At 45.0% G+C, this 25,186-nt stretch overlaps 1 protein-coding gene across 2 annotated transcripts; it reads right to left on the minus strand.

Moving 5' to 3' along the window:
- Positions 1-19,640: 19,640 nt before the first annotated feature.
- On the minus strand, positions 19,641-24,140 carry LOC136512200 (uncharacterized). 2 transcript variants are annotated; one of them, XM_066506183.1, is made up of 5 exons: positions 23,954-24,140; positions 23,627-23,720; positions 22,225-23,546; positions 21,988-22,057; positions 19,641-20,122 (listed from the first exon to the last, which is right to left on the minus strand). In XM_066506183.1, exons 3-5 carry the CDS (start codon positions 23,472-23,474, stop codon positions 20,117-20,119), a joined length of 1,326 nt encoding a protein of 441 aa, XP_066362280.1. In that variant the 5' UTR covers positions 23,475-23,546; positions 23,627-23,720; positions 23,954-24,140; the 3' UTR covers positions 19,641-20,116. The 2 variants fall into 2 exon arrangements, with proteins under 2 accessions (XP_066362280.1, XP_066362279.1); XM_066506182.1 differs by having other exon boundaries at positions 23,627-23,891.
- Positions 24,141-25,186: the final 1,046 nt, after the last annotated feature.

Here is a 25,186-nt window from a genome sequence, read left to right on the forward strand (position 1 = left end):
CAATCGACTAGAGATGCCTTTCGTGAACTCCCACGAAGAAGGCTCAAGAACCCCTCACACTCACCACGATCGGAGCCAGAGACTATCACCTTCCTCCGCTCGACGATCCTCGTTGCACCAAGCCGTTTAGGTGGCAGCAACCACCAAGAGTAACAAGCGAATACCACAGCAAAACACGATCACCAAGTGTCTCTAGAAACAATCACTCAAAGCAATGCACTTGGATGCTCTCAATCTCACCAAAGTGATGAACCAATCAAGCTAAGTGAGTGAGAGAGTGTTGGCTAGGCTCACAAGTGTGTATGGTCAATGCAAATGGCCAAGAGAGAGAGCAAGAGCTGGCCAACAAGCTTAAATAGGGAGCCAACAAGAAAGAGCCGTTAGCCCCCTTCACTATGCTAAAAATGGGGCGACTGGACGTGCAGGTCTGGCCGACCGGACGCAGCGCCCCCAGCGTCCGGTCACGCGATCGACGCCACGTGTCCCCCTGTTCGAACCCGAGTCGTTGATCTCCAACAGTCAACTCGAGCACGTGCCACGTGTTAAGTAGCGATTGGACGCGCTCCTCTAGTGACCGGACTCCAAGCTCCATAGCACCAGATCGACTCCAGTAAGCATCTAGAGATGATTTTTCACAACTAGACGCGTCCGGTCAGAGGCGACCTGACGCGCCCGGCGTTCGGTCAACGTCCAGCCTACTTGCTCTTGCTCCACATCACCGAGACCTGACGATCAATAGTGATCATCCAACGTCTGGTGGCCTGCGTCCGCTCACCTCCAAAAAGCGACCAGACACGCCGATCAATACTGATCAGGCGTCCAATACTCAACCCTAGCGAGCCAGCGCCTCCAACACTGACCAGACGCAGGACCCCAGCGTTCGGTCACACTGTGACCAGCATCTCGTCAGTGTTTTTCAGAGAAAAACACTTCCTTCACTCCACCAACTTCTCCACCCTTGCTCAAATGTGCCAACCACCAAGTGTATCATCTTGTGCACATGTGTTAGCATATTTTCACAAACAATTTCAAGGGTGTTAGCACTCCACTAGATCCTAATGCATATACATAAGAGTTAGAACATCTAGTGGCACTTTGATAACCGCATTTCGATACGAGTTTCACCCCTCTTAATAGTACGGCTATCTATCCTAAATGTGATCACACCCACTAGGTGTCTTGACCACCAAAACAAAATGGCCCTATGTAATTCACCTTTGCCTTGAGCCCATTTTATTTTTATCTTTCTTCTTTCCAAGCCCGAGCTTCTTGATCATCTCCATGGTCATCACCATCTTTATCATCTTCATCCTTGCTCACCACTTGGAATGTGCTTCCGTATCTCATGATCACTTAGAGCAATAGGTTAGCACTAGGGTTTCATCAATTCACCAAAACCAAACTAGAGCTTTTAGGGGGGAGGGAGGGGGCGACGGTGGGGGGAGGGTTAGGGGGGATGTTGGGGTAGGGGTTCCTTGCTCTTTGCGTAACTTTTATGCACACTGGGAATCGAACTTTCATCAGTTTCGCGCGGGAGGGTTCAAATGCGGGATTGGAAATTTTGTAACTAAGCGACGGTGAATACACAGTAACATCACCGGCGACTCGATCCTGTTACCACCCAGGGACCTCCGTATGATATGGTGATGAACACTAAGGCACACAATCTTAATGTTTGGCACTGAAACAAAGTGAAACTGCGCACTTAGAAAACTAAGAAGAGCACAATTCCAGTACTCAGATTGAAAGGAAGCCAACTTGAGCTCGATGGTGAATAATAAGGCACACAGATTTACATTGAAAGAAAGCCAAAATGCATACTTAGAAAACATAAGGAAAGCACAATGCCAGTACTCTCAGAATTGAAAGGTATCCAACTTGAGTTCCATACATTCATACCGAAATAAATAGGTCGAAGCTACCAAGCTAACAAGCATGCTGAAAGCTAAAATGCAGATACTAATTAGGCCGACACTATGCAAAAGTTAAAAGGCCTTCATATGTACATCATTGGTTACATAATTAATCACTCCTAGTCAACCTCCATGGGATCATTATCAATCTCGATAAGATCGTGCAGATCATTGTCGACGTCCACTGGATCGTTGTCAATCTCCATGTCATCGCGAGCCTTGACCACTACAACCCTGTCCACATCCATTGGTACACTTTCAATCAGCTCATCGACTTTGTTCACAAAGTACTAATTTCGGTGCACCAATACTGAGGATAATAAGGCTCACAAGCTTGCACTCCACGGAGGTAAAAAGCCACAAACTCCAGAACGAGAAGATGCATTTTCACCTTGCATTTAGTTCAACAATAGTTGTACAAAAGTGACGGATTTCATTCCGACACATCAACCGATACTTGGATCTACTAGCATTTACAAGTTCAATAAATTGAACACCTGGTTAATCACCTTTTGCATTTAGTTCGACAATAGTTGTACAAAAGTGAGAGATTTCTGTCCGACACATCAACTGATACTTGAATCTACTAGCATTTACAGATCAATAAATTGAACACCTAGGTTAATCACCTTGCATTAAGTTCAACAATAGTTATATAAAAGTGACAGATTTCAGTCTGATACATAAATTGATACTTGAATCTACTGCAGTGAACTAAGCAACTTGTCAATAAACATGCCAAGAACTAAGGTAAGTACAAAATAGGTGAAAGAAGAACAGGAAGCACATTTCTTTCTCAAAGGTACAAAATCTTCAATCATCTTGGTTGGAACCCTGGCCATTTCTTCAATTTATGGCATAATCTCTTCCTCCTCCTGTAGTGTTCTTCATTTGTTGTAACATTGGCCTCCGCCTTCAGCTCCCAAATCTTGTTACTGTAAATCCAAAATCAAAGTCCTTAGAAATTTTCCATATAGGGGATCGTGCCACCTAAAGTACCCGCAATCTAAGTCAGGGCTACCAAAAAACCAAATTACCATAAGTATAGCGGGATTTTCAGCATTTGCATTGCCACAACAGAATGAACAAGAAAGAAATCGAGTTACATTATTTGCCCTGCAGTATATGTGGTATCGACGTCCTGAGTTTCCATCACTCCACGAAATCCACCGAGGCATCTTCAAGCCGCAGCGACACAAAAGTGGTGGCCGGTATGCGTAGGGGTGGTTCTCGGCACGGCACTGGGATGGGCGGCCCCCTCCTGTTGTAGCCTCCTCCACTGGAAGCCGGTGCTCTTCTCACGATGGCGCCCTAGGATGGTGCCGACCACTGGGAGGATTTGGAGCTAGATGCAGCCATAGAGCAGTCAGGGTTCAAAGTGTTGCACACTCTAAGTGAAGAGGTCGGCCCTGGGTCTTTTATTGTCTATGCTTTGCCCTCCCACCAAGGCGCCAAAACATCCTTGAAAACCCTCGTAATCCCGCCAAGATGAAATGCTATATCACGGGAGGTTCAGGGTACTATCCTGCCTGTAGAAGAAGGCCTATTTTGGATCCTCTATGCTTACATAGAGGTGTACATGTGGACCACAATCAAGACCAACTAATAATTCAATTAACAGTTCAACCGAAGTAATAGTTCAATGATTATGCAGTACTCATACATACTAATCCAGATGCTTCATCAGTACAAATTCTAAGACTTAATGTGGGAGGGGTAGGCAGTTGCTAAGGTACTCAATTGGTTGATGCGGTCCTGAAAGCTAGAGGTAAGTGAACCAGTAGAGAAGATGATAGCATCTCCAGTCTACGAACACATTGTATCTATAAAGTGTGTCTACTTCCTGTCCAGTCCTAGCAAAGCACAAAAATCTCTCCACAAACAGGGTCTTCAATGATTCTTGTCAAATTTTGTGGTCCGAGAAGGTGACGAACAACGGCTTCAACAATCAACCGTCGGTCTAGGTGAATGCTCCGTCCCCAAGTAGCAAACAACATCATCTGGGGTCCTGGTGCCACCCCTAGCTGCCAAAGGGCAAGGTTGCTCGCATTGAAATGGCTTCTTCCGAAGTAAGACATCTGTTGCAATGAAGAAATTCCTAATATGAACAAAACTGATACCGAACCTAAAACCAATTGGAACAGAATGCAAACAGCGGAGGAGGGGGGTTACCGAATCCATCTAACCTTCACGCGGCGTTGTCCACGATGACAATGCAAGGTGCTCGAGGTAGGGGAAACCAAAGGTGGGTGGGGAGAATGAAGATGAAGCAACTGGTGGGGAGAATTAAGATGGGGAGAACTAATGGCTTCGTATTGGGTTTTTTAGTGGGTCCAACAGCCACCAATGCGCCGACAGGGCCGAGGGGAGTTGGGGAATGGCCCGGGTAGTTTTAGGTTTCTTTTCCAAATGGACGATCCATATTGATCGACAGCGAGAATGGATGGCACGGGATAAGTTAAACAATGTCCGTATTAAGCCGACCATTGCCATGCTAAACCTACGCTATAATACGACGATTGTTAGCAGTTCAACTGCTATTACATTCTTCTGGAAACAACCAGAACCGTACATGATAGTTTTTACTTTTCATTCATATATATACAGAAAAAGAAAAAAACATTCATCACGTAGCAATATCTTCTGGAATAGCAAGGATCAAAGATAGGTAGCAAGAATAGCAGTAGGAAACATAATATTTGAAAGAACTTTTTTTCATTGATTGATTCATTGCATATACAATTTGGATGACTATATGATTGTACTCATCTGGAAACATATAATAACTAACCTAAACTATTAAAACTACTTATACTAACTATAAACTACTTAATCTCACACCTCGCACGCTTGGGAGGAGGCGAGTCAGAGTTAGAGTCGGAGTCGGAGGCATCCGAGTCGTCGTCGTCGTCGTTGTCGTCATTGGCGTTGACGTCGGCGTCCTCCTCCTCTAGGTCCTCCTTCTCGGAGCTCCACGGAGGGCTATAATACAATGACCTTAAGTCATCGGAGCAGATGTCCTCCTCGGAATAGTAGTGGGAAGCCAAGTCATCCTCGCTGAACGACAGGCTGCTTGGAAACTTGATGGGGTTGTCCAACATTTTTTTGCAGATTGGAAGAGAAGGGGATGATGGATGAAGAAGATGGATGGTTTCAGAGGGCACCAGGCTTGATGATTATGTAGAGCAGTGGGTATGACTCTTTGGTTTTAGGCGGCGGAAGTAATGGTGATTTGACGGCCTTGGAAGTTGAGGGCATTCAACACTCACGCTGGTTCACCAGACGCTAGTTTGCAACCGCCGACCAACACGCGTATCCCAGTCGTCCTGGCTTTTTATGCAACGGAGGAAATGCAACCCCAATAGCACGGCCGCATCTACCATTAACCCGTCAGTGGTAGCAGTTTCCACTGCCGGTTTCCTTCCCTGGGAGGCCTCACTGTCGGTCAACTGGCGGTGGATGTATCACACCAACGCTTCTATCGCTACGGCTTGTGAAAGTGGCAACACTGATAAATCAATCTATAGTAGTGTGATCCTAAGTCTCATTGGCCAGAGCCAAAGGAAAAGAAGAAAGAGAGGAGAATCGAAGCACCTCCGGTACTGTGCAAATGTGGTGTTCGAGCCCACTACTGCCTAGTTCCTTCGGAGCGTGGAATAGGCCATTGGTGCGGCCATATGGTTGATTACGATGAGGTTGGTTATTCTTGTGGAAAGCTTGTAATTCTATATGCTGCACATAATGACTTAATTTTTCTTTTGAAACAAAGCACTAGAAAATGTGATTGGGAATCTTATGATGAGGAAGTTGAATTCCTGGATATACAAGCAAGGCGAAGCAAGTAATGGGACGCAACATAGGATGTGGATCTCAGCTTGTGGACACTGTGTTAAGCAACGCAAAGAGAAGATACGTAAGTTTGCTAGACAAAATGGTTTTCTCTACCTGATACGTCTAGGTATAGCAGACTGGGATTTTAGGGAGCAGAAAAGGAGGTACTATGCCAAGAAGAAGGCATAGGAGGAGAGGACAAGGGAGGCAGAGAAGAAGGTAGAGGAGGAGAGGGCAAGGGAGGTGGAAAGAGTACAGATGCAGGTCATGAAAGACCTTGTTGCTGCATTGCCTAGATTTGATAGTGTGTGATTGGAAGATCTATTTATTTTCATTGCATGTATTCAATTGTAATTGCGTTTCTAACTTTTGCACTTTGTCCATGCAGGGAGAGGACACGGCAAGGAGCACAAAACGAGAGGTTGTCGTCTAGTGCTATCTCAGATTTTGGAGGGCGATGAGGGTGGCGAGGATGATGACGACAATGGCAGATTGAGCAAGCTCATCGCTCTAGTGGAGGATGAGGAGGACAACGCAAGATTGAGTGAGCTCATCACTCTAGCGGAGGTGGACTTGTTAGCACTAGACTAGCAAGCGGAGGAGGATGCGTTCTTGTCTCAGGCCACAGATGAAGCAGAGGCCGCTTATTACAAGCAACAGGCACATGAGGCCAATGCAGGTGAGCCAAGCCGCAGCAATAAGGATGTGGTAGAGGATTGGGACTCGGATGACGAGTTGCTCTTCGATGGTGGCAACGACTAGAGTACTATCGTGTAGTACATTTTATTTTGCGTGTTATGTATGGGATCCCATTAATTCAAACCATGTAGTTTGAACCATGTATCGAATATTTCTTTTGTAGATTTTGGACAAACTTATTTATTTGGTGCAATCTATGTGAAAGGACCTTGATGTCGCCTAGAGGGGGGAGGGTGAATAGGCCTATTTAAATTTCAAACTCAATGCAGCGGTAAGTACAGGCACGGCAGTTCCGCACTAATGTGTGGCACTTCCCCTACGTGGCACTACCGCGGGAGGATGCGGAACTGCCACGCAACACAGAAAGCTCAACAACAATAGCTGTGCCTGATGAGGACATGGCACCTTCGGATACGAACAATGATTATAAGGTGCGCTCGTTCCTACATTTGCATAGTGGCTTTGGTTATAATTCACTTGGTTCCACATGTACATGTCACTATTTGATTGTAGGTTCAAATGTGTTTCATAATGGAAGTTTATCAAAGTTGAACTTTCGGTTCATCGGTAGCCCGACAGTGCATCATTGGAAAGGCCATAACTCATCCATCCGGAGTGCGATCGAGGTCAATGAGCACTTGATGGAAAGCTTGTTTGATAAGCTTTCAAATAGATCTGGTTCCATCTCAATATCACGTCGGCAAGGCCTCCAAATCACCAATATATTCTGTCGCTATTTCTGGCGGGAGCTACACTGTTGTCATGGGCTTGTTATTCATCCTTGGTACCCTGGCCCAAGTGGAAGTACACCCCAAGGACTTGAAGAACCCACCAAGAAAGCCCTTGGACGTCCTCCTCCTTGGCCACCACCTTAGGAGGCCAGCAAGGACGTCCAAGCCAAGCCAGAGGCCTAGTCCAATCCGAGTTCGAGTCTGCCTCGGTCGTCAGGACCAGTCTGTAATAAAACGGACGCCGAGGACGCATCCGAACTCCGTTTTCGATGATCCATATATGGATGGAAAGATAATTTGATAAGGAAGCCAATACAAGTGGTTTCACATCAAAACCTCTTCGGAATCAACAGGAATAGTCGAAACAAGTCAGCGTCCAGAATCTGCCAGGGTGCTGCGACACCTACTTTTGGTCCATTGGACCGTGTATCGTGTTTGGGCCCATTAGGGGGTGCGTCCAGGGTAAGCGACGACCCTAAGACCTTTATAATCATCTGCCACCGCCGTCATTAGGTTTTGGGTTTTGTTTTAGATCAATCTGTCATTGAACAGTCGTCGTTATCGGTTTGCAAGACCCCAACTTCGAGTGCTTAATCATTCATCTGCAATTGTCACTTTAATTGAGTTGCTTTTTATCGTGTTCTTGCTTGTGTTCTTCGATTCACAGCATGGATTAGCCTTCTTGGCGAGGTCAACCGGATTGTGACACGGTTGATAACCAGAGGAGACGTGGTGCTAAGGTTGCAGGGTTTGGGTCTTTGTGATCTGAAGCCGGATCGGTGTGTCGCTCTCCGAATAAATCGTTGTTTATCTTAAACCTGACGGAAGATCGGGACTCCGTCTCTATTAAGTGGTAATCAGAGCTAAGGTATACCATCAGGTTCACTTTTATTCCCTAGTTTGAGAGTTTCGCATTCGTCCTATAGTCCAGTGCCATACTTTTATTTCCTATCCTAGAACCTTCCGCGCCATAGCCTTTGCATATTTCAGTTTCAGATTCCGTTGTTGAGTTTGTGTCCTAGGTCAAAGTCTTATTGTTGGTTTAGATTGTGTTGATCCCTCCACCCGCCGCTATTCCGTATCACCATCGGTCTGCATCTTGTGTCCACTAAAACCCTTATTCGAGCAGCTTACTTAAAACAGTCATAACTTTTGCATCCGAACACAAAACAGGGAAAATTTATATCTACGGAGAACGCCAAAAAATTTTAGATCTATTTCATCCCAGCATAGCTGGGTTCGCAAAAATTAGATTTGCGAAATTCGATTAGGAAAATTGAGTTTCTGGGCCCACAAGTTTTTGTATGCTTTTTAGAGCACAGTCCTAATTTTTTATAGGCCACATCTGCTCAAATTGTTTGTGGTTTATTCTTGTGTGCTCCTTGCTAAGAAAAAAATATCAAAAGAGCAAAAGCAAGAAAAAAAAGATTGGACAAAAAAAATAAAAGAAAAAAAATAGTAAAAGAGAATAGAAGATATCGAAAAGGAGCACATAAGGAACACTCAATAGCTCTATTATTTGTGGTACCTTTTGCCTTGTTCATATCCGCTGCTACCTTTAATACTTGTTTCCTTTCATCCTTGTTTCCTCTGTTGTTTATCACAACTAGTGATAGGAACACATATAGGCCAACAACTAGGACAAGTGCTCTGGACATTTATTCAATATTGCTGTCTGTCACTGACTTGTATGCCACATATACATATTTGTTCTTTTGCGTGCCTCCCAAGCTCCACATATACTTCAGATCGGTATAGAAAAATACCCTTGCAATCTCGGTACCACTGCCTCACAGGTATCATGAACCAGCCGCCGGTTGTACCGCCACTGCTTGCGTTGGTAAGAACTTTGTAAGAGCTTGGTAAGACGCTTCCACTTGCTATGAAAAGTGACACCACTGCAACCACATAGTCATTTGGTAGGGATAACTTTCACCGTTTGTTCCTTGTTTTTGTGTTTACAATGATAGGTTGTTCGTATCCATCAACTTATGATGGTATAGGTGCTGATGAGTACATGGAGTGGGAAATTGCCATCGATAACATATTTGCTACTCGCTTTTATGTGTCCAAGGAGGAAGGTAAAAAATGCAGCTAGTGTTTTGCGACATTTTGCTTTATCTTGGTGGGAGTCTTTAAATCCTTCTGATAAGCCTCAAACTTGGAATGATATAAAACTTCTTATGCGAGAAACCTTTGTTAATCCACCTCCTGTTTTGACTTCATATGATGAGGTGCACCATTTAGAGGAAGAGTCGGTTGTTATTCCTCCTGCTATGCCTAACCTTTAGCAGGACAATGTAGAAAAGAGCAAGGATGACGTGACAGAAAATAAGAAGCTCACAGCCTCATGTGAAAATTTAGAACCATCAACTATTACCCCTGCTGAACATGAGAGCAAAGGTAATGCCCATGATGCTAACCTCACAGAAGGTGAGAGTTCTCTTGATGTGCTGAATTTTTCCACCAATCATGCTATGATAGAGCAAATTTTAGTGGAGCATTTGCTTGATTTACCTTTGTCACAAGATGGTTTGCTTAATGTTTCTTGTGACGAAGATGACTTGTATGATGATATTTATGTTATACCCATGCAATCATTGAAGAATGATCACGCTATATGTGTGCTGAAAATGAGCACTTGTACTGAAAATAGACTTGTTATTCATAATGCTAGTGAAGTTGATGAGCTGAAATTGTTGTCTTCTTTAAATACTTTGGGTTACATTGAATTTGATGTTCTGTGTAATCTTAGTTCTTTAGAGGAGAAACTTTATGCATATGCTGATTTGCCATGGTTCTCTAGACATACATATCATTTTATTAAAAAAATATAATTGTAAAGGAGAGTATATGGTGCATCGTGTCTATATTTGTTCAAATCTGAAATCTCCTTATATTGTGCAAAAGTATGATCAACCAAAGGATTGCAATTGCTATAATCTTGTCATGTCAAGTTCCCCTAGTTTTGTTATAAAGAAACATGTTAAATTTCAAGAAGGGGAGCAATGTTGGCTACTACCGACAACTTGTCCACCAGCTAAGCTCAAACCGAGGACGGTTTGTTATCAAGAAGGGGAGGATGATGAGAACATGGCACCTTCGGATACGAACAATGATTATAAGGTGCGCTCGTTCCTACATTTGCATAGTGGCTTTGGTTAGAATTCACTTGGTTCCACATGTACATGTCACTATTTGATTGTAGGTTCAAATGTGTTTCATAATGGAAGTTCATCAAAGTTGAACTTTCGGTTCGTCGGCAGCCCGACAGTGCCTCATTGGGAAGGCCATAACTCATCCATCCGGAGTGCGATCGAGGTCAATGAGCACTTGATGGAAAGCTTGTTTGATAAGCTTTCAAATAGATCTGGTTCCATCTCAATATCACATCGGCAAGGCCTCCAAATCACCAATATATTCTGTCGCTATTTCTGGCGGAAGCTACACTGTTGTCATGGGCTTGTTATTCATCCTTGGGACCTTGACCCAAGTGGAAGCACACCCCAAGGACTTGGAGAAACCACCAAGAAAGCCCTTGGACGTCCTCCTCCTTGGCCACCACCTTAGGAGGCCAGCAAGGACGTCCAAGCCAAGCCAAAGGCCCAGTCCAATCCGAGTTCGAGTCTGCCTCGGCCGTCAGGACTAGTCTGCAATAAAACGGACGCCCAGGACGCATCCGAACTCCGTTTTCGATGATCCACATATGGATGGAAAGCTAATTTGATAAGGAAGCCAATATAAGTGGTTTCACATCAAAACCTCTTCGGAATCAACAGGAATAGTCGAAACAAGTCAGCATCCAGAATCTACCAGGGTGCTACGACACCTACTTTTGGTCCGTTGGATCGTGTATCGTGTTTGGGCCCATTAGGGGGCGCGTCCAGGGTAGGCGACGACCCTAAGACCTTTATAATCATATGCCGCCACCATCATTAGGTTTTGGGTTTTGTTTTAGATCAATCTGTCATTGAACAGTCGCCGTTATCGGTTTGCAAGACCCCAACTTCGAGTGCTTAATCATTCATCTGCAATTGTCACTTTAATTGAGTTGCTTTTTATCGTGTTCTTGCTTGTGTTCTTTGATTCACAGCAGGGATTAGCCTTCTTGGCGAGGTCAACCGGATTGTGACACGGTTGATAACCAGAGGAGACGTGGTGCTAAGGTTGTAGGATTTGGGTCTTTGTGATCTGAAGCCGGATCGGTGTGTCGCTCTCCGAACAAATCATTATTTATCTTGAACCTAATGGAAGATTGGGACCCTATCTCTATTAGTGCCTATAAACCAAACTTAGAGAAGTGCATGAAGATGTCCAGTAGCAAGTCCACCAAGTACCTGCACTCACAAACACGTACAACCAAGTAGATCGAGTGGAAAGCGAATAATACAAATCAACACAAGAGAGAGGACACACGATTTATCCCGTGGTTTAGCTCGCCACCAAGGCTTGGCTATGTCCACATTGTTGAGGAAGCCACAAAGGCTTTGGGTCTCTTCCAACCCTATCCTCTTCTCAAGTTCAACACCGAGGTTGAGCTTGAGATTTCCACTAAGATTTTCGGGGTAATACAAACTTTCCTGCGGCTCACCACAAGCACTGGAGCTCACCGGGTGATGCCTAGTGATCTAGGAGGCTTCACCGCCAAGAGTAACAAATGCACAACGAAGATTGATGAAGCCCGACAAATGCTCAAGGTTTGGCTTGGTCTCTTTTGCTTAATCTCTCACCCCAACACTTAATCACTCAATAAGCACTTCACTCTCACAAAGAGAGGGTTGGGGAGAGCTTCACAAGGCTTTGGAAAGTGTTTGCAATGTTCTAGTCATCAGTAGTAGCGGACCCAGGATTTGGCCAAGACTAGGGCCAAATCTTGGCGGCCAAAATCCAAAAGCTACAACCTACAGTATAGTCTATAGAACCATATATATATATATACATACGTACATACATACGTTTGTCATAGAAAACAAATATTCTCGAGCAAAGTTTGCAAATCCAGAGAAATTCTTGAACTATATAATTAACAGTACCATACAATAGTTATGAAATATCAATGAACATTGAAAAATAAATACCTATTGTCTAGTGATGATTTGTTGCATTCGCCTCTTCCACTTCCATGTCATCAATAACAACTCCTAGTTTGGACAAGATGTAAGAGTTAATAAGAACAGGGATAGCCCAAAAATTAATCTCATTTATTAATATGCATTTGTATCCTAAATGGCTGAATGTAACATACCAGAAGTACTAGGTAGATTAGGTAACTTCATCTTCCGGGTCTTCAATTCTTGAAAATGATGTAAGATGTCATCATTTTTAATGGTTGCAAATATCTCTCGCTCAACATAACATATCATCCTATGATTCAACCAGTCATCCCCCATTTTATTCCGAGACTCTGTCTTGACAACCTTCATAGCTGAGAAAATCCTTTCTACTGTTGCTATTGCAACTGGTAGAGTCAAGGCCAACACAATGAGGTGATAAACCAATGCAAAGGTTGTGTGCCTATAGTTTGAACCATCTTTATAGCAAGAATACCAAGGTCAATACAAGATGTGAATGAAGGATCAGCTCTGACATCACTAATGAAATTGTCAAGTCGGCCTGGAAGCTGATCACGGTCATATTGGGAGAAATCAACATCATAAATCTCAGCAAGTTCAATTAGTTTCTCACGATCATAATTTGCAAAGGAATTCTTTGGATCTAGACAAGCAATGCATCTCAATAAGCGGGTAGACCTTTCAGCAAACCGATTATTTAATTCAATAATAACTTGATCATGCACCACATTAAAGATCTTATTTTTGAAGTGATGGTAGTAGGTTACCTGCTGCCCTCCACGACCCCTTGAACGGCCTCGAACAGTTACTTTATCCTCCATATTTGGGATAATGATGTGACGGATCCCACAAAACTCCTTTACCTCCTCAAATAGCTCATCCCAGCCATGTTGCCTTACATCATTGATTTTCTCCAATGTGATCCCAATCAACGCAACAGCCCGAACAATATTCTGATCTTTTCTTTGCAAGCATTGTGATAAATCATTTGTTATGCCCAATAATCTGATCATAAGATGCATTATAAACACAAACTCAAATTTTTCCATTTGTAACAGCAAGCCTAAAGCTGTTGTTCTCTTATCTCCAACACCATCTTCAACAATATTTTCTAATACCTCTAAGATTGACTCCCACATATGGAAAAGACGACATAAGGTTTTGTGATGTGAACCCCATCTTGTATCCCCTGCCTTGCAAGGCTAGTTTCTTGATTTTTCCCTCGTCCACTAAAAATTTGACCACTTTCCAATTGATTTACAATGCTATCATGGTGGCTTTGGGCCAACTGATCTATTTTCTTACAAGAAACATTGACAGTGTTGACAATCAACGAGGTGATGTTAAAGAAATCATATACTGAACCACAACACTGAGCAACTGAGACAACAACTAATTGCAATTGATGTGCAAAGCAATGTATATAAAAAGCATATGGATTCTCATCTAATATCCATCTTTGCAGCCCATGAAATTCTCCTCTCATATTAAATGCCCCGTCATATCCTTGCCCACGAACTCTAGACATAGACAAACCATGGCGAGCAAACATACAATCTAAAGTTTCCTTCAGAGATGATGAAGTTGTATCAACAACCATCTTCATACCAAGGAACCTCTCAATAACTTCCCCTAGTGCATTGACAAACCTAGAGTCACATGTTGCAACAAAAATCAGCATACAAGTATACACAAGAAATTGGCAATGAATTGTAAAAAAGAAATCAGCAACAAGAAAAAATACATACCTTAATACGACAGTCATTTGTTCCTTGATAGATGCATCCCGTGCCTCATCAACCAACACAGCAAAATACCTATCCCCAATTTCAGCAATAATTACTATGGAAGTCTGTTCTGCACAAGCTTTGCACAAGTCCTTTTGCACTTTATGAGAAGTCATTGTGTGGTTCTTACCAGCAGAATCAAGTAACCTTGCTGCATTTGCATCTTTTTCCTTATACCAATCTAGCATTTCAAAAAAAATCCCTTGTTGCTCAACTTAGATGACTCATCATGTCCACGAAAAGCATGTGCTTGCTAGAGAAGAAATCTTACAACTCCCAATATAATGATTAAACGACCTCTATATTCTTCTTCTCCCTTCTGACTCCCCCTAGAAATTGCATGTGATACACTTTGCCGCTGATTTTTGTAACATTCATAATCCTTTCTTGCCTTATTGTGAGCAATGGAATTACCATGAGCATCAAATAATTGTGGTCCATCTTTCCAATTAGTAAACCCATTTGTTGTGAAGGATTCAACACCATAATTATCGACTCTCCATGGTTTAAATAGATAACAATAGAAGCAAAAAGCAGCATCCTTAGAAACACTATATTCCAACCAAGGATGATTTGTGAACAACTTATCATGAAAACTCCTATTGTGACCATATATTTTTCTTTTGGGATATGCATGACCTTTTGGTTGGCATGGACCTAACAAGACATACTCCCTTTTTGCATCATCCCTAATGTCTGGATGCATTTCCTCAATGGGTTTCCTAAGCGCTGGATCTGCAACAATATCTTCAGGACCAAGCACATGATTAGAATCGCCCTCCTCCACAAAATTAGCATTTTTATTGCTAGTTTCTTCTGCAGTCAAACTAGTTTGGTCTAGTTCTACAGTTGGTTGGCTCAAATCTACATCTACTGCACTGACTCTTGTTCTGCACCTTGAGATGGCGCTGGAGGATGTTTGATGCTTCCTTGTTCTTGCTCTGGATCTGGCGGTGGAGGAGATGGAGGATGGATGGTTTGCTGTTCTTGTTCAGCAACTTGAGAGAAATATGATGCAATAGTCCTTGTCCTCTTCATCTAATTGGAATCAAAAGTTCAAAATTAGCAGTTGAAATCAAGAGAAGAGAAGAACTGAACTACTGAAGAATTGAAGGAATACCTTCAATTCACAGCTTCACAACTGCCTTCACATAGGGACAGAGGGGCTCTGGCAGGCGGCAGCCAAGGGGCGAGGGGCGAGGCTCGACCAGTCGCCGGTCGGCCCTGCTTGCTTGCGAGGGCGACGGTGGGTCGGCGGCCGCCGAGCGCCGTGCCGGCAAGCGTTGGCCACGCCGCTACGGGGTGGAGCAGGAGGCGCCGAGGCAGGAGGCAGGACGCGGGAGGTAGGAGCAGAGGTAGAGTCACACGACGCGCGTGATGGCGTGGCCGCAGGTGACCGAGCGACTCCTTGCTCCCGTGGTCTTGGTCTGCCCTAGTATCCTCCTTAGTGGGCTTCTTTGTTGGGCCAAAACTGAAGAGTTGCTCCTAAAATTTCTGGGCCACGACTAGGGCCATGGCCCTACTGGCCCCAGGCGTAGGCCCGGCCCTAGTCATCAGCAGCCTCACCTGGAGGCGTGGGATGAGTATATATACTCACCCCACACAAACTAGCCGTCAGAAGTTGAAAACTAGCCGTTATGACCTGTACTGCCGCACCTACACGCGGCACTGCTGCGTAAATTCACGACACTTCCGCAGCCGTAAAAACAACATAGGTCATCTCACAGAAAACGCCATAACTTTTTACTCCAAACTCTGTTTTCAGTGATCTTGGACTTTCTGGAAATCTTGTTTTGAGGGCTATCCAACCCAGCAGAGAATAAGCCCCAAGATCAACAAGTGCAAGTGTTGTGCTAATGTGTTTCTCTCATGTTCGCACTTGGGTTCGCTTAGTTTAAGCACTTGGGTTCGCTTAGTTTAAGCACTTAAGACTCGTCTATTATTCGTATTGCATCCCCCCTGATAGTACGACATACCTATACTCAAGATCAAGAGAATATAGCCATTTTAACCACTTGAGTCTTCAGTGTCTTCATATGCCATTTATTCTCAATATCACTTCATAAGGGGTTGCAATCATCTTTATCTCTTTTCTTTGAGCAAATACACCTTGAGCATGTGACTTAAACCATTTCAACACATATGAGTTCAATTCATTGCTTCAAGTCACTTCCACTAATGATTTGATCATCAACACAATATGACTCCTCATAGCTCGATTAGTACATCGACTCAATGCAAGTAGTCTCTTCACCTTAGCCATGGTACCTCGGTCCTCAAGCCATTGCTTGCCCTTCACCTCCGCTTAGTCCCTCGAGCCATACTCAAGTCACATGGGTGAGGCGTCGCGAGCGCGATCGCAAGGAGCGAGGGGTGAGGCATTGCCGGCGCGACCTCGAGCGCCTGAGCCGTTGTTGGGTGGGTGGGATGAGCGGACGAGGGAGAGGGCCGAGGGACCGAGGATTCGAGGGTTATATACCTAGGGTTGTTAATGGGCTACTAGTGGGCTGAATTGATTCGGGGCCAGACGGAGATCCATGGGTAAAATTAAGAATCCGCCCCAAACCCGCTACATTTCGGGTATTCAAACCCGAAAACCCATGGATGAAAATCAGACCCCAAAACCGAAATCCACGGATATCCGCCCCGAACCCGACCCACTGCCATCTTTGGAGCACTGCAACAGACGTACTTAGAAGCTACGCAGAGCATTCCCTGGACAGAGCGAAAAAGAAGGCCGGTCTCATGGGACACGTGGCTCAACGCAACAGGCATAAATATGTGAGAGGCTACTGTGGGCGTGGAAGTGACTGTGCTTACGGAATTTTACCAATCATGTATATTTGATTCAATTTAGCACAGATGTTGATGCAAACTAATATATAAATTTATGTTGTAACATTATTACATTTGAACTTCAACATGTATTCTGATAGACGGCAGAGCAAGCACCGAGCAGCGTTCGATTTTTCCCATGTTCACTTGAACTTATCAGCCAGCCATGAAAGAGTGTTTTTCTCTCACAAAATCAGCTACGTAAATCATTGATCAGGCGTCCGATTTGTAGGGGGGAAAATGCACGAGGAGTCGTGGGACAGGTGCCAGACCTCCGTTCGTCAAGAGTAGCAGTTGGCCTTATCCTTCCAGCGATATGGTATTAGATTATATGGAATGGAGGGATTAGCCGGAGGATCATATCCAAACTGAAAATCCACACGGCGGCGGGAGCGTACGTTAATTGATAGCGCTAGGTGATCATCGACAGCTTGGGCTTAAAACCAATACGAATTGCTCCTAGCGCTAGACCAGGGCAAGGGATGTATTTGTAATATATCATCCCCACAAGATGAAATAGAATAATGCTATCCTACGGTACGGCCGTGGACTCACCAAAACAACAATACCAACTTTTGATTAAGGGATCAGTGCCGGCAAAGCTACTGCTACGCGTCGTCATACTATTACGTCCGACGCGGGGATGAAAAAATCGGACGCGGGACCCACGCATATTCTTCTCCACTCGTCCTCTTCGCTACGGAGTCCATAGCGCCTCGCTGTCACGGTTCGATTGGGTACCTTACCTTCTCTAAGGCACGGCGTAACATATCTATCCATATCTACCGTCCAATGTGGGTTGAGGAAGGCTGCGGGCAAGCAAGCCATCAAGAAAGGCTAGCACGTTTTTCGCAACGCACGAAGGTTGCAGGCGCAGGACTGTCTTCGAGTTGACGGAGACGCCCTGCTCAGTGGCTGGCTGCACCTGCACGGCGCCGTCGGCAACAACGCGGAGGCGGTTCGACGTTGCTGGCGGGCTCAACTATACGTGCAGTGCACAGGAGGTCCAGCTTCAGCTTCAGCTTCGAGCCACGTCGTTGGCAGATTACCTCAAACACACCCTCGAGCGCACGAGCTCCTCCATTCGTCCATTCAGCTTCAGCTAGTTCGTTGCTTGTATCAGCGTGAGGCATAGGCAACAAGTCCATTAGAGATGCTACTCCATTCCGTTTTTGGTTGTTTACAATGATTTTGCGCTCGAGATGCTACTCCTCTTGCTAGCTCCGTATGAATAATAAAATTATGCGATATCGTTCACCACCAATTCAAAAGGCAGGTACAATGTTTTAAGCTTCTGTTTATTTAGCATTTCAAGCAAACTATTAGTTGGTTCCCCGCCCCGCATAATATATGCATATCAAACTATCGAACAAGCGCATCTCTCCGCTTCTCCAAAATCCAAGCAGCAAGCAGGCTTTGATCTGCCTTCCAAATCAGTAGAGCTGCTTCCTCTCCTATCGAACAAGCGCCAGCGGCAGCTTCCTGTGTCTTTTTCCAATTGATGATCGACGTATTTGAGTCTTACACCAACAAAGACAGCCGTGTCCGGTCCGGGCCAGTGTCTTCCTCAGAACATAAGTCTATACCTAATAATAAAGAGACAAAATTTCTCTCTTAACTATTTTTGGGTCCGTCCTTTTTTTTTTTTGTCCGTCGGTCTCTAGACCTCCCTCTTCTATCCCGACTTATATGACACGCGCTCCTACAGAGTTTGAATATATCTCGGCTAGCAGGTATCGATACATAGTCCGACTGCAATTTATATTGGATCCTGTCCAAACTCATGCCTAAAAAATTTTGTCCGCATGGTCGCTAAAGAGTTTTGCAGCTTTTGCTATGTCCCCATCCAATAAGCCCACCCGGTCAGTTTGTTTTATCCGAGTCCTAACCCATCCTGTTTACAATCGTGGAGTCCCGAGTCCTAACCTATCCCATTAACACCATGTCCGGAATCACCGCAAGGGAAAACTGGAATAGATAAGCACAAAGATGTGAATCTGGTGTGTGGCGGCCCCACGCGGAAACCCTCTTCTTTTCCATGTTCGTTAACCATCCGTTCGGTGTTGGTGCAAATTAATAAACGCCCGTTCTCCCCTCCAACGTTTCCGTCCTTTTCCACGTTTCTTTTCTCGCGTGTATGTTTTTTCCGTCTAAAGTTGATTTTTTTTGTTTTCTTCTTTTCTGTATCCCATTTTTCTTATAAACTTTTAAAAATAAATAATAAATATATCATTATGGGTATTTAAAATATTATAACAAACTTTCCATGATGCATAAATATTTCACCACTAAATTATGGATGTAATTTTGCTTACCGAAATAAAATTTATTATTATTAGAACCTGGATCAGCTGATGGTTCAACTAATTAAACCGTAGGCTCAAATCTTGAGCAGTTTGTCATCCAACCTAATTAAAAGAAATGTATCTCCAAACTATACGTATATATCAGTACAATTTTTGATAAAACAATGAGAGCTGACATGTAAAAATTGAGAGAGGTCTCATTAATGGATAGACCAATCCTCATGATGGTAACTAACTCTTTGTTGACATTTATTTTTACGGGTCCTCAAAAGGAATCTAAGAACTCAATATCTAACTCACCAACACATGGACATTATGAAAATTGAAGCTACGATAAATTTATGAGTACAAATTTTTTGAAGCTTACAATGGGAGAAAAAATGTCAAGGTTGTATTTTAATTGATATAGATGTCATAGTCATCATAAAAAAACTATAGATGCAAATTTTATAGAAAGGGAAAACCAAATATATATGTAATATTCATTTTTCATTAGCGTTTAATAGTATATCTTTCTCCCGTTGCAACGCACGGGCATGTTTGCTAGTAATATTGCATAAACTAGCAAACATTTATATTTTATAGCTTTTGTAATCTGTATGTCACCAAGATACACAACCACTTTAGAAAACAATAAATTATGCTGCTGGCGACTTCAACCAATAACACTAATTGAACAGCATCTTTTTCTTGATTCACAAATACTAACGCAAGTCTAAATAAATGTAGCACACTAACAAAGACAGATGACCCCGTTCGGCTGGCTGAAACTAGCTGGTTCTATAAGAGAGAAACACTGTTTGGCTGGTTTGATAAACAGTGAAATGTGAGGGGAAGCAGCCGGCTGGTCTGGAACTTCCAGACCAGCGAACCGTAAAGCAAACGAATATTTATTTGTTTCTCTGACATTCTGGAGCAAAGACATCCACTGCAACAGAGCCGTCAAGCCTAGAAGCAAGGAACAAAACGAATGTCAACAACAGGCCAACATATCAGCAAAACCAATTTGCTCAAAAATGGAAGAAAAATGCTTTTAAGTTAGAACAAAATAAATGTACTTTTTGACATTGAACGGTTAAACAAATTCAATGTATTTCGCAGCAGTTAATTTTATCCCTAGTAAGAAAATGAAAACAGCACCCTGGTAAAGATATGTCAACTATTATCCTACAACTGCATGCTAAGGAAAAGGACAACACCACATGAGATTTACTGAAAATGTTTACCAGACTTAACTTTATTTTTTTTATCCAATACACAATGCAGACAAAATATTTTTTATATACATCAACTTTGTTGGGTAACCTACTAAATCTTAATTCGGATATATAGGCTCTTTTGTTTTCATCGTAATTGTAATCATAATGCACTACAAAAGCGTACAATAGTTTTTTTTTAATTTCTTCTTGTAACCTGCGTATCTTTGTATTAAGACAAAAGGAGAGTACAACCGAACCCAATACAAAGGCAACCGCATCACCGTAGTAGCTTAGGGTCAGCAACAGTAGAAGTCAAAATTATTTGCAATCATGATAACGAAAACACACCAATGCGGATGATAGTTTTTAACGAATTAATCATTGCTATGTACAACGTTGTGAAGTGCACAAGAATTATACATCTGGCAGATACCAAAGCTAAATACAGAACAATATATCTAAATTCCCAAGAAAATAAACTATACACATAATGCTAGATAAGGGTGGGCACAAAACCCGATACCCAAACACCGAACCCGAAAAACCCGAGCCCGAACCCGAAGTACCCGACACCCGAAAAAACACGAATATATTTCGGGTGTAAGTCTGAGAACCCAAAATTATTTTAGGTAATTCGGGTTTAAGACCCCGGTACCCGAATAGTCCAAAAAAAATAACTTTTTAGCCCAGCATCAACTTTCAGCCCAGCCCACAGGCCAAACCCCCACAGCCCACGTCAGTAAATAACCCTAACTATTTAACCAGTCAGCTAGCAGCTAGCAAATCCCTCACGTCCACCCCCAACCTGCAGCCGCAAACTCGCTCGGCCTCTCCGCCCTCTCGTACAGATCTTGCGAGGCAATGAGGCACCAGTCACAAGTCTGATCTCCCTCCCCTTCATCGCGCCCCTCTGTTCCTCTCCGCCCCTCTCTCAAACTTCTTCCCTGTCTCAATCTCCGGCTACCTGTTCAGCTCAGCAAGAATGAAGAATGCATTGCATGCTTTAATTGCTCCAATCAAAACCATCATCCATGTGAATCAGAGGAAGGGGATGGGAGCTAATCATGGCAAGAGTCCACAGATGAGTCAGGTGGCTACAGGTCGCTCTTCTCCACCAGCACGAGCCGTGGCAACGACAATGTCGCCGTGCCCCTATCGCTGCTGGCTGCGAGGTATATGTATTGTATTTCTGTAGGTCACAGCCGGGACAGTTCAGGGTTACCCGAACCTGATTTTTCGGGTACCCGAAGTTTCGAGTTTCCTTTCCTCTGAGCGAATCTCGTGTTCCAGTTTTCAAAACCCAACCCGAAATTTTTAGGTTACCCGAACGCCCACCCCTGCTGCATATTATCAGCATGACATCAACCCATATTAACACTGAAATATAATAAAAGGGCAGGAGGGCCAAGCTTCTAAAACACTGATTTAGCCAACTGATGCTCAAAAACATCACAACATTACAATTCATTCAAACCAAACAACATCTAACTACTTTAGTCACTAAAGTTAACTAAATTTGTACAGAGCACCGAACCAAATAGCACAACCGTGTGATGCGTGAATAATAACAAGCAAGAAGATTATATGAGAAAAAGAAGTGACATGAACACTTACCCCATAGCGCAGTTCTTGTTTCACCAACCAGACAGGCTCTGTTTCAGCACAAAACATGAGTCCTTTATTCCTACAAGCAGAGACAAGGATTCAAGTTAGCTTGGATTTAATGAAAGATTTCTCCCCAGCAGTATCATTTAGTAGCATGTATCAAATAATATGAGAATCACGTCAACTCCTCGAAATAATCTGTGGAAGCTAAACATTAAAGGTAGGCAGTTGAGTGCTCTGACTTACCAATACTTCAGACGGCAACAAGTAAAGATATGATGGATGAGTGTATGGGGGCTGGGTGGTGGTATTTGGAAAATGTTTCCATCACTGGCAGGAATCCAGATGCCAGTACCTAGGTCATATTGCTCAAAATGAGATGAATCTTCAGAATCATGATTGACCGGCAAACTATGCAAGCAGATGACAGAGTTAGGTGACATGGACAGAAGGTTCTTACTCCCCTTGTTAGGTGAGAATGAGACACAGAGACAACGTTCACCAACGAACAAGGTGTGGTTACCGATGCTCGTAACGGGCTCAAACTTTCCATTGACAAGGTCAGCAAGTCTGTAGATTACCAGCTTTGAACGAGAAGCATCATTGTAGGCAACTAGCAAGAGCTCTGAGCAACACTCTACAAAGTTGAGGATGTAGAGAAATTTTTCCATTGGGAATTCAGCAATCTCCACTGGCAACGGCAGATTAGACAGTTCCTCAGCAGTGTCTTGGATTGGTGGATTAATCTGGTGGATGTATAACTTATGTACACTCAGTACAATCTGCATCACGTAGAATTTGCCTTGGAAAGACACGGGTCTAAGCAAAGGTTGGATCTTCCAGGCAAATAGAGTCCACCGCTGATCTCCAGTGGTGGCATAGGCTACACGGTGCAGAAGGTCAAAAGCCAGCATAACAGTGATGGTTCCAGTGGAACTGACGGTAACAGAGGCGCGGACACTCATGAGTCCTGTGCGCTTGCTTTGCTCATTGTAGTGGTGGGTGAATCCAATCTGTGGCAGGAGGGACGCAAGTGGTGGGAGCTCGGCGACATCGCCAGTGAAGGGGTTGAGGAGGCGAATGGCGGTGTCGTGGTCGCGGTGCAGGAGTAGCAGGCCGTCGATGGAATCAAGGATGACATGGTCATCCAGGAGAGGGAGGTGGGCGCGGACGAAGGCGCCGGTGGAGAGGTTGAAGAAGCGAACGAAGCCGCCGAGGTCAGGATGGCCAGGATACAAGCCGTGACCCTCCGGCAGCATCATCCATTGGCGCGGGTGGAAACGCGGGTCGAGGACGCCACGCCTGCGAGGGCGGACGGTGCTTGCTCTCCAGTGGGAGCAGACAGCGCGGAAACGGACGTAGTCCGGCAAGTCGCCGGCCAGCACCCGCCACCCGATCAGCTCCACCAGATCCTTGTCCAACGACGCCCAATCCACGGACATCTTGCCGGCGTCGCTGTACGTCGTCAGGCGGCGGAGCTTACTGTACGGAATCATGGGCGAAGCTTGCAGCAAAATATGGATCTTCAATCGGTAGCAGCAGATCGATCCGATTCACGAAATCCCGCCCTGGAAATTATAGTGTCAGAATATATTGGAGATAAGAAAGGATTCGGATCCAAACGAAAGAAATATCGTAAAAGACTTACGAGACAAAGGCGGAATCCAAGGTCAGTTGTAGAATCAAATCAGAATTAGCGTGTTTGGTTGGAGGCGCAACTAACCACACCACCAGTGAATCAGCTGCAATCAGCGCGTAACTCAAATCAGAGAGAGAGAGAGAGAGAGAGAGAGAGAGAGAGAGAGAGAGAGAGAGAGAGAGAGAGATTCATCCCGATGCAAATCGTGCGACTTGGCGGCGGTGAGGTTGCAGGTCGGCGAGGCTGCAGAGAGATTGCTCCAGAAGGCCGGCGGCTGGGAGATGGATCGGATCGGTTAAAAGAGTGGAAATCGAATCACAAAAGGAATATGAATACCTCTAGAGGGGAGGAGAGCCGCTCAAGCGCCGCGTCTCCGCGATCTGCACGGCATCAGGGTGCCAGCGCCGCCGCCCCTCCCCTGCTCGCACAATGTCAAGAGAGACCCTAAGGCAGCGTTTGGTTGACAGTCAAAGTGGCCGGGACGGTCCTGGCTCGCTCTGATCCGTGGGATGGGATGGCTCTATTTTCTATTTGGTTAAGGAGGAATGGAACGAACCTGTTTTCTGTTTGGATCAGAGACAACAAAAGTAGGATTAGCGACTGATAGGTGGGACCCAATTGTCAGTTTTTTTTAATTTTTTCTTCTTTTCTCTTTCCTCTCCTTATCTCCTCGATCCCAACCGCCCACCTCGTCTCCTCCGCTGGCGCCTGGCTTCCCCAGCATCCAGCGAGCTCGCCCCGCGCCTCCTTCCCTCGAGCTCGCCCCGTGCCTCCTTCCTCCAAGCTCGCCCCGTGCCCACGAGGTGCCTCCTTCCTCCGAGCTCGCCCCACGCCCACGAGGCGCCGGCGCTCGGTGGCCGGCGAGGCGGCGTGCTTGCGCTCGCCCACGAGGAGGCCCGCGAGGCGGCGGTTCTCGCCCGCGCGGCGGCCCGGGAGGCAACGTGCTCGCCCCGCTGGGTTCCTCCATCTTCGAGCTCCCGCACGCCCGTCCTTCTTCCTCCCATCCTCTCCCGCGCAGCGGCGCATCTCGACGGCTCACCGGTGCGGCGGGGCCCGAGGCGGAGCCCGCATGCACGGCGGAGGTTGCCGGGGCCGGGGCCGAAGGTCATTGGGTCGGGGCGGAGCCTGCGTGCTCGCCGGCGGCCGGGTCGGGGCGGAGCCCACGCTTCTTCCTCGACTCCGGTGAGTCCCTGCTTCTTCCTTCTTCCTCAACTGCGGCAAGCCCCCGCTCCTCATCTCGTTCTTCTCACGCACGTGTGCGGGCCATGCAGCACTCGTCCCACGAGACCGTCCCCGTCCGCTCTTTTTTGAGGGGCGAACCGCGCCCGGATCTTCAGCGAATATTCGCTCGTGGGACGTCCTCGTTCCCGCTTGACTCGGATCCAAACAACCCTCGTCCCGGGGCCGTCCCGTCCCATACCTCCTTGTCCTAGCATCCAAACACTACCTAAAGGAAGGCTGTGCCCCTGGGCTGGTTGAACCAAGGGCCCAGGGAAGCCCATTATTCTTCTTTTTATTTTCTTGCTTCCATTATTGAATTATTAAATTCTTATGGAGAAACTATTATAA

The sequence above is a fragment of the Miscanthus floridulus genome, chromosome 16, assembly GCF_019320115.1.
Source record: "Miscanthus floridulus cultivar M001 chromosome 16, ASM1932011v1, whole genome shotgun sequence".
NCBI lineage: Eukaryota > Viridiplantae > Streptophyta > Magnoliopsida > Poales > Poaceae > Miscanthus > Miscanthus floridulus.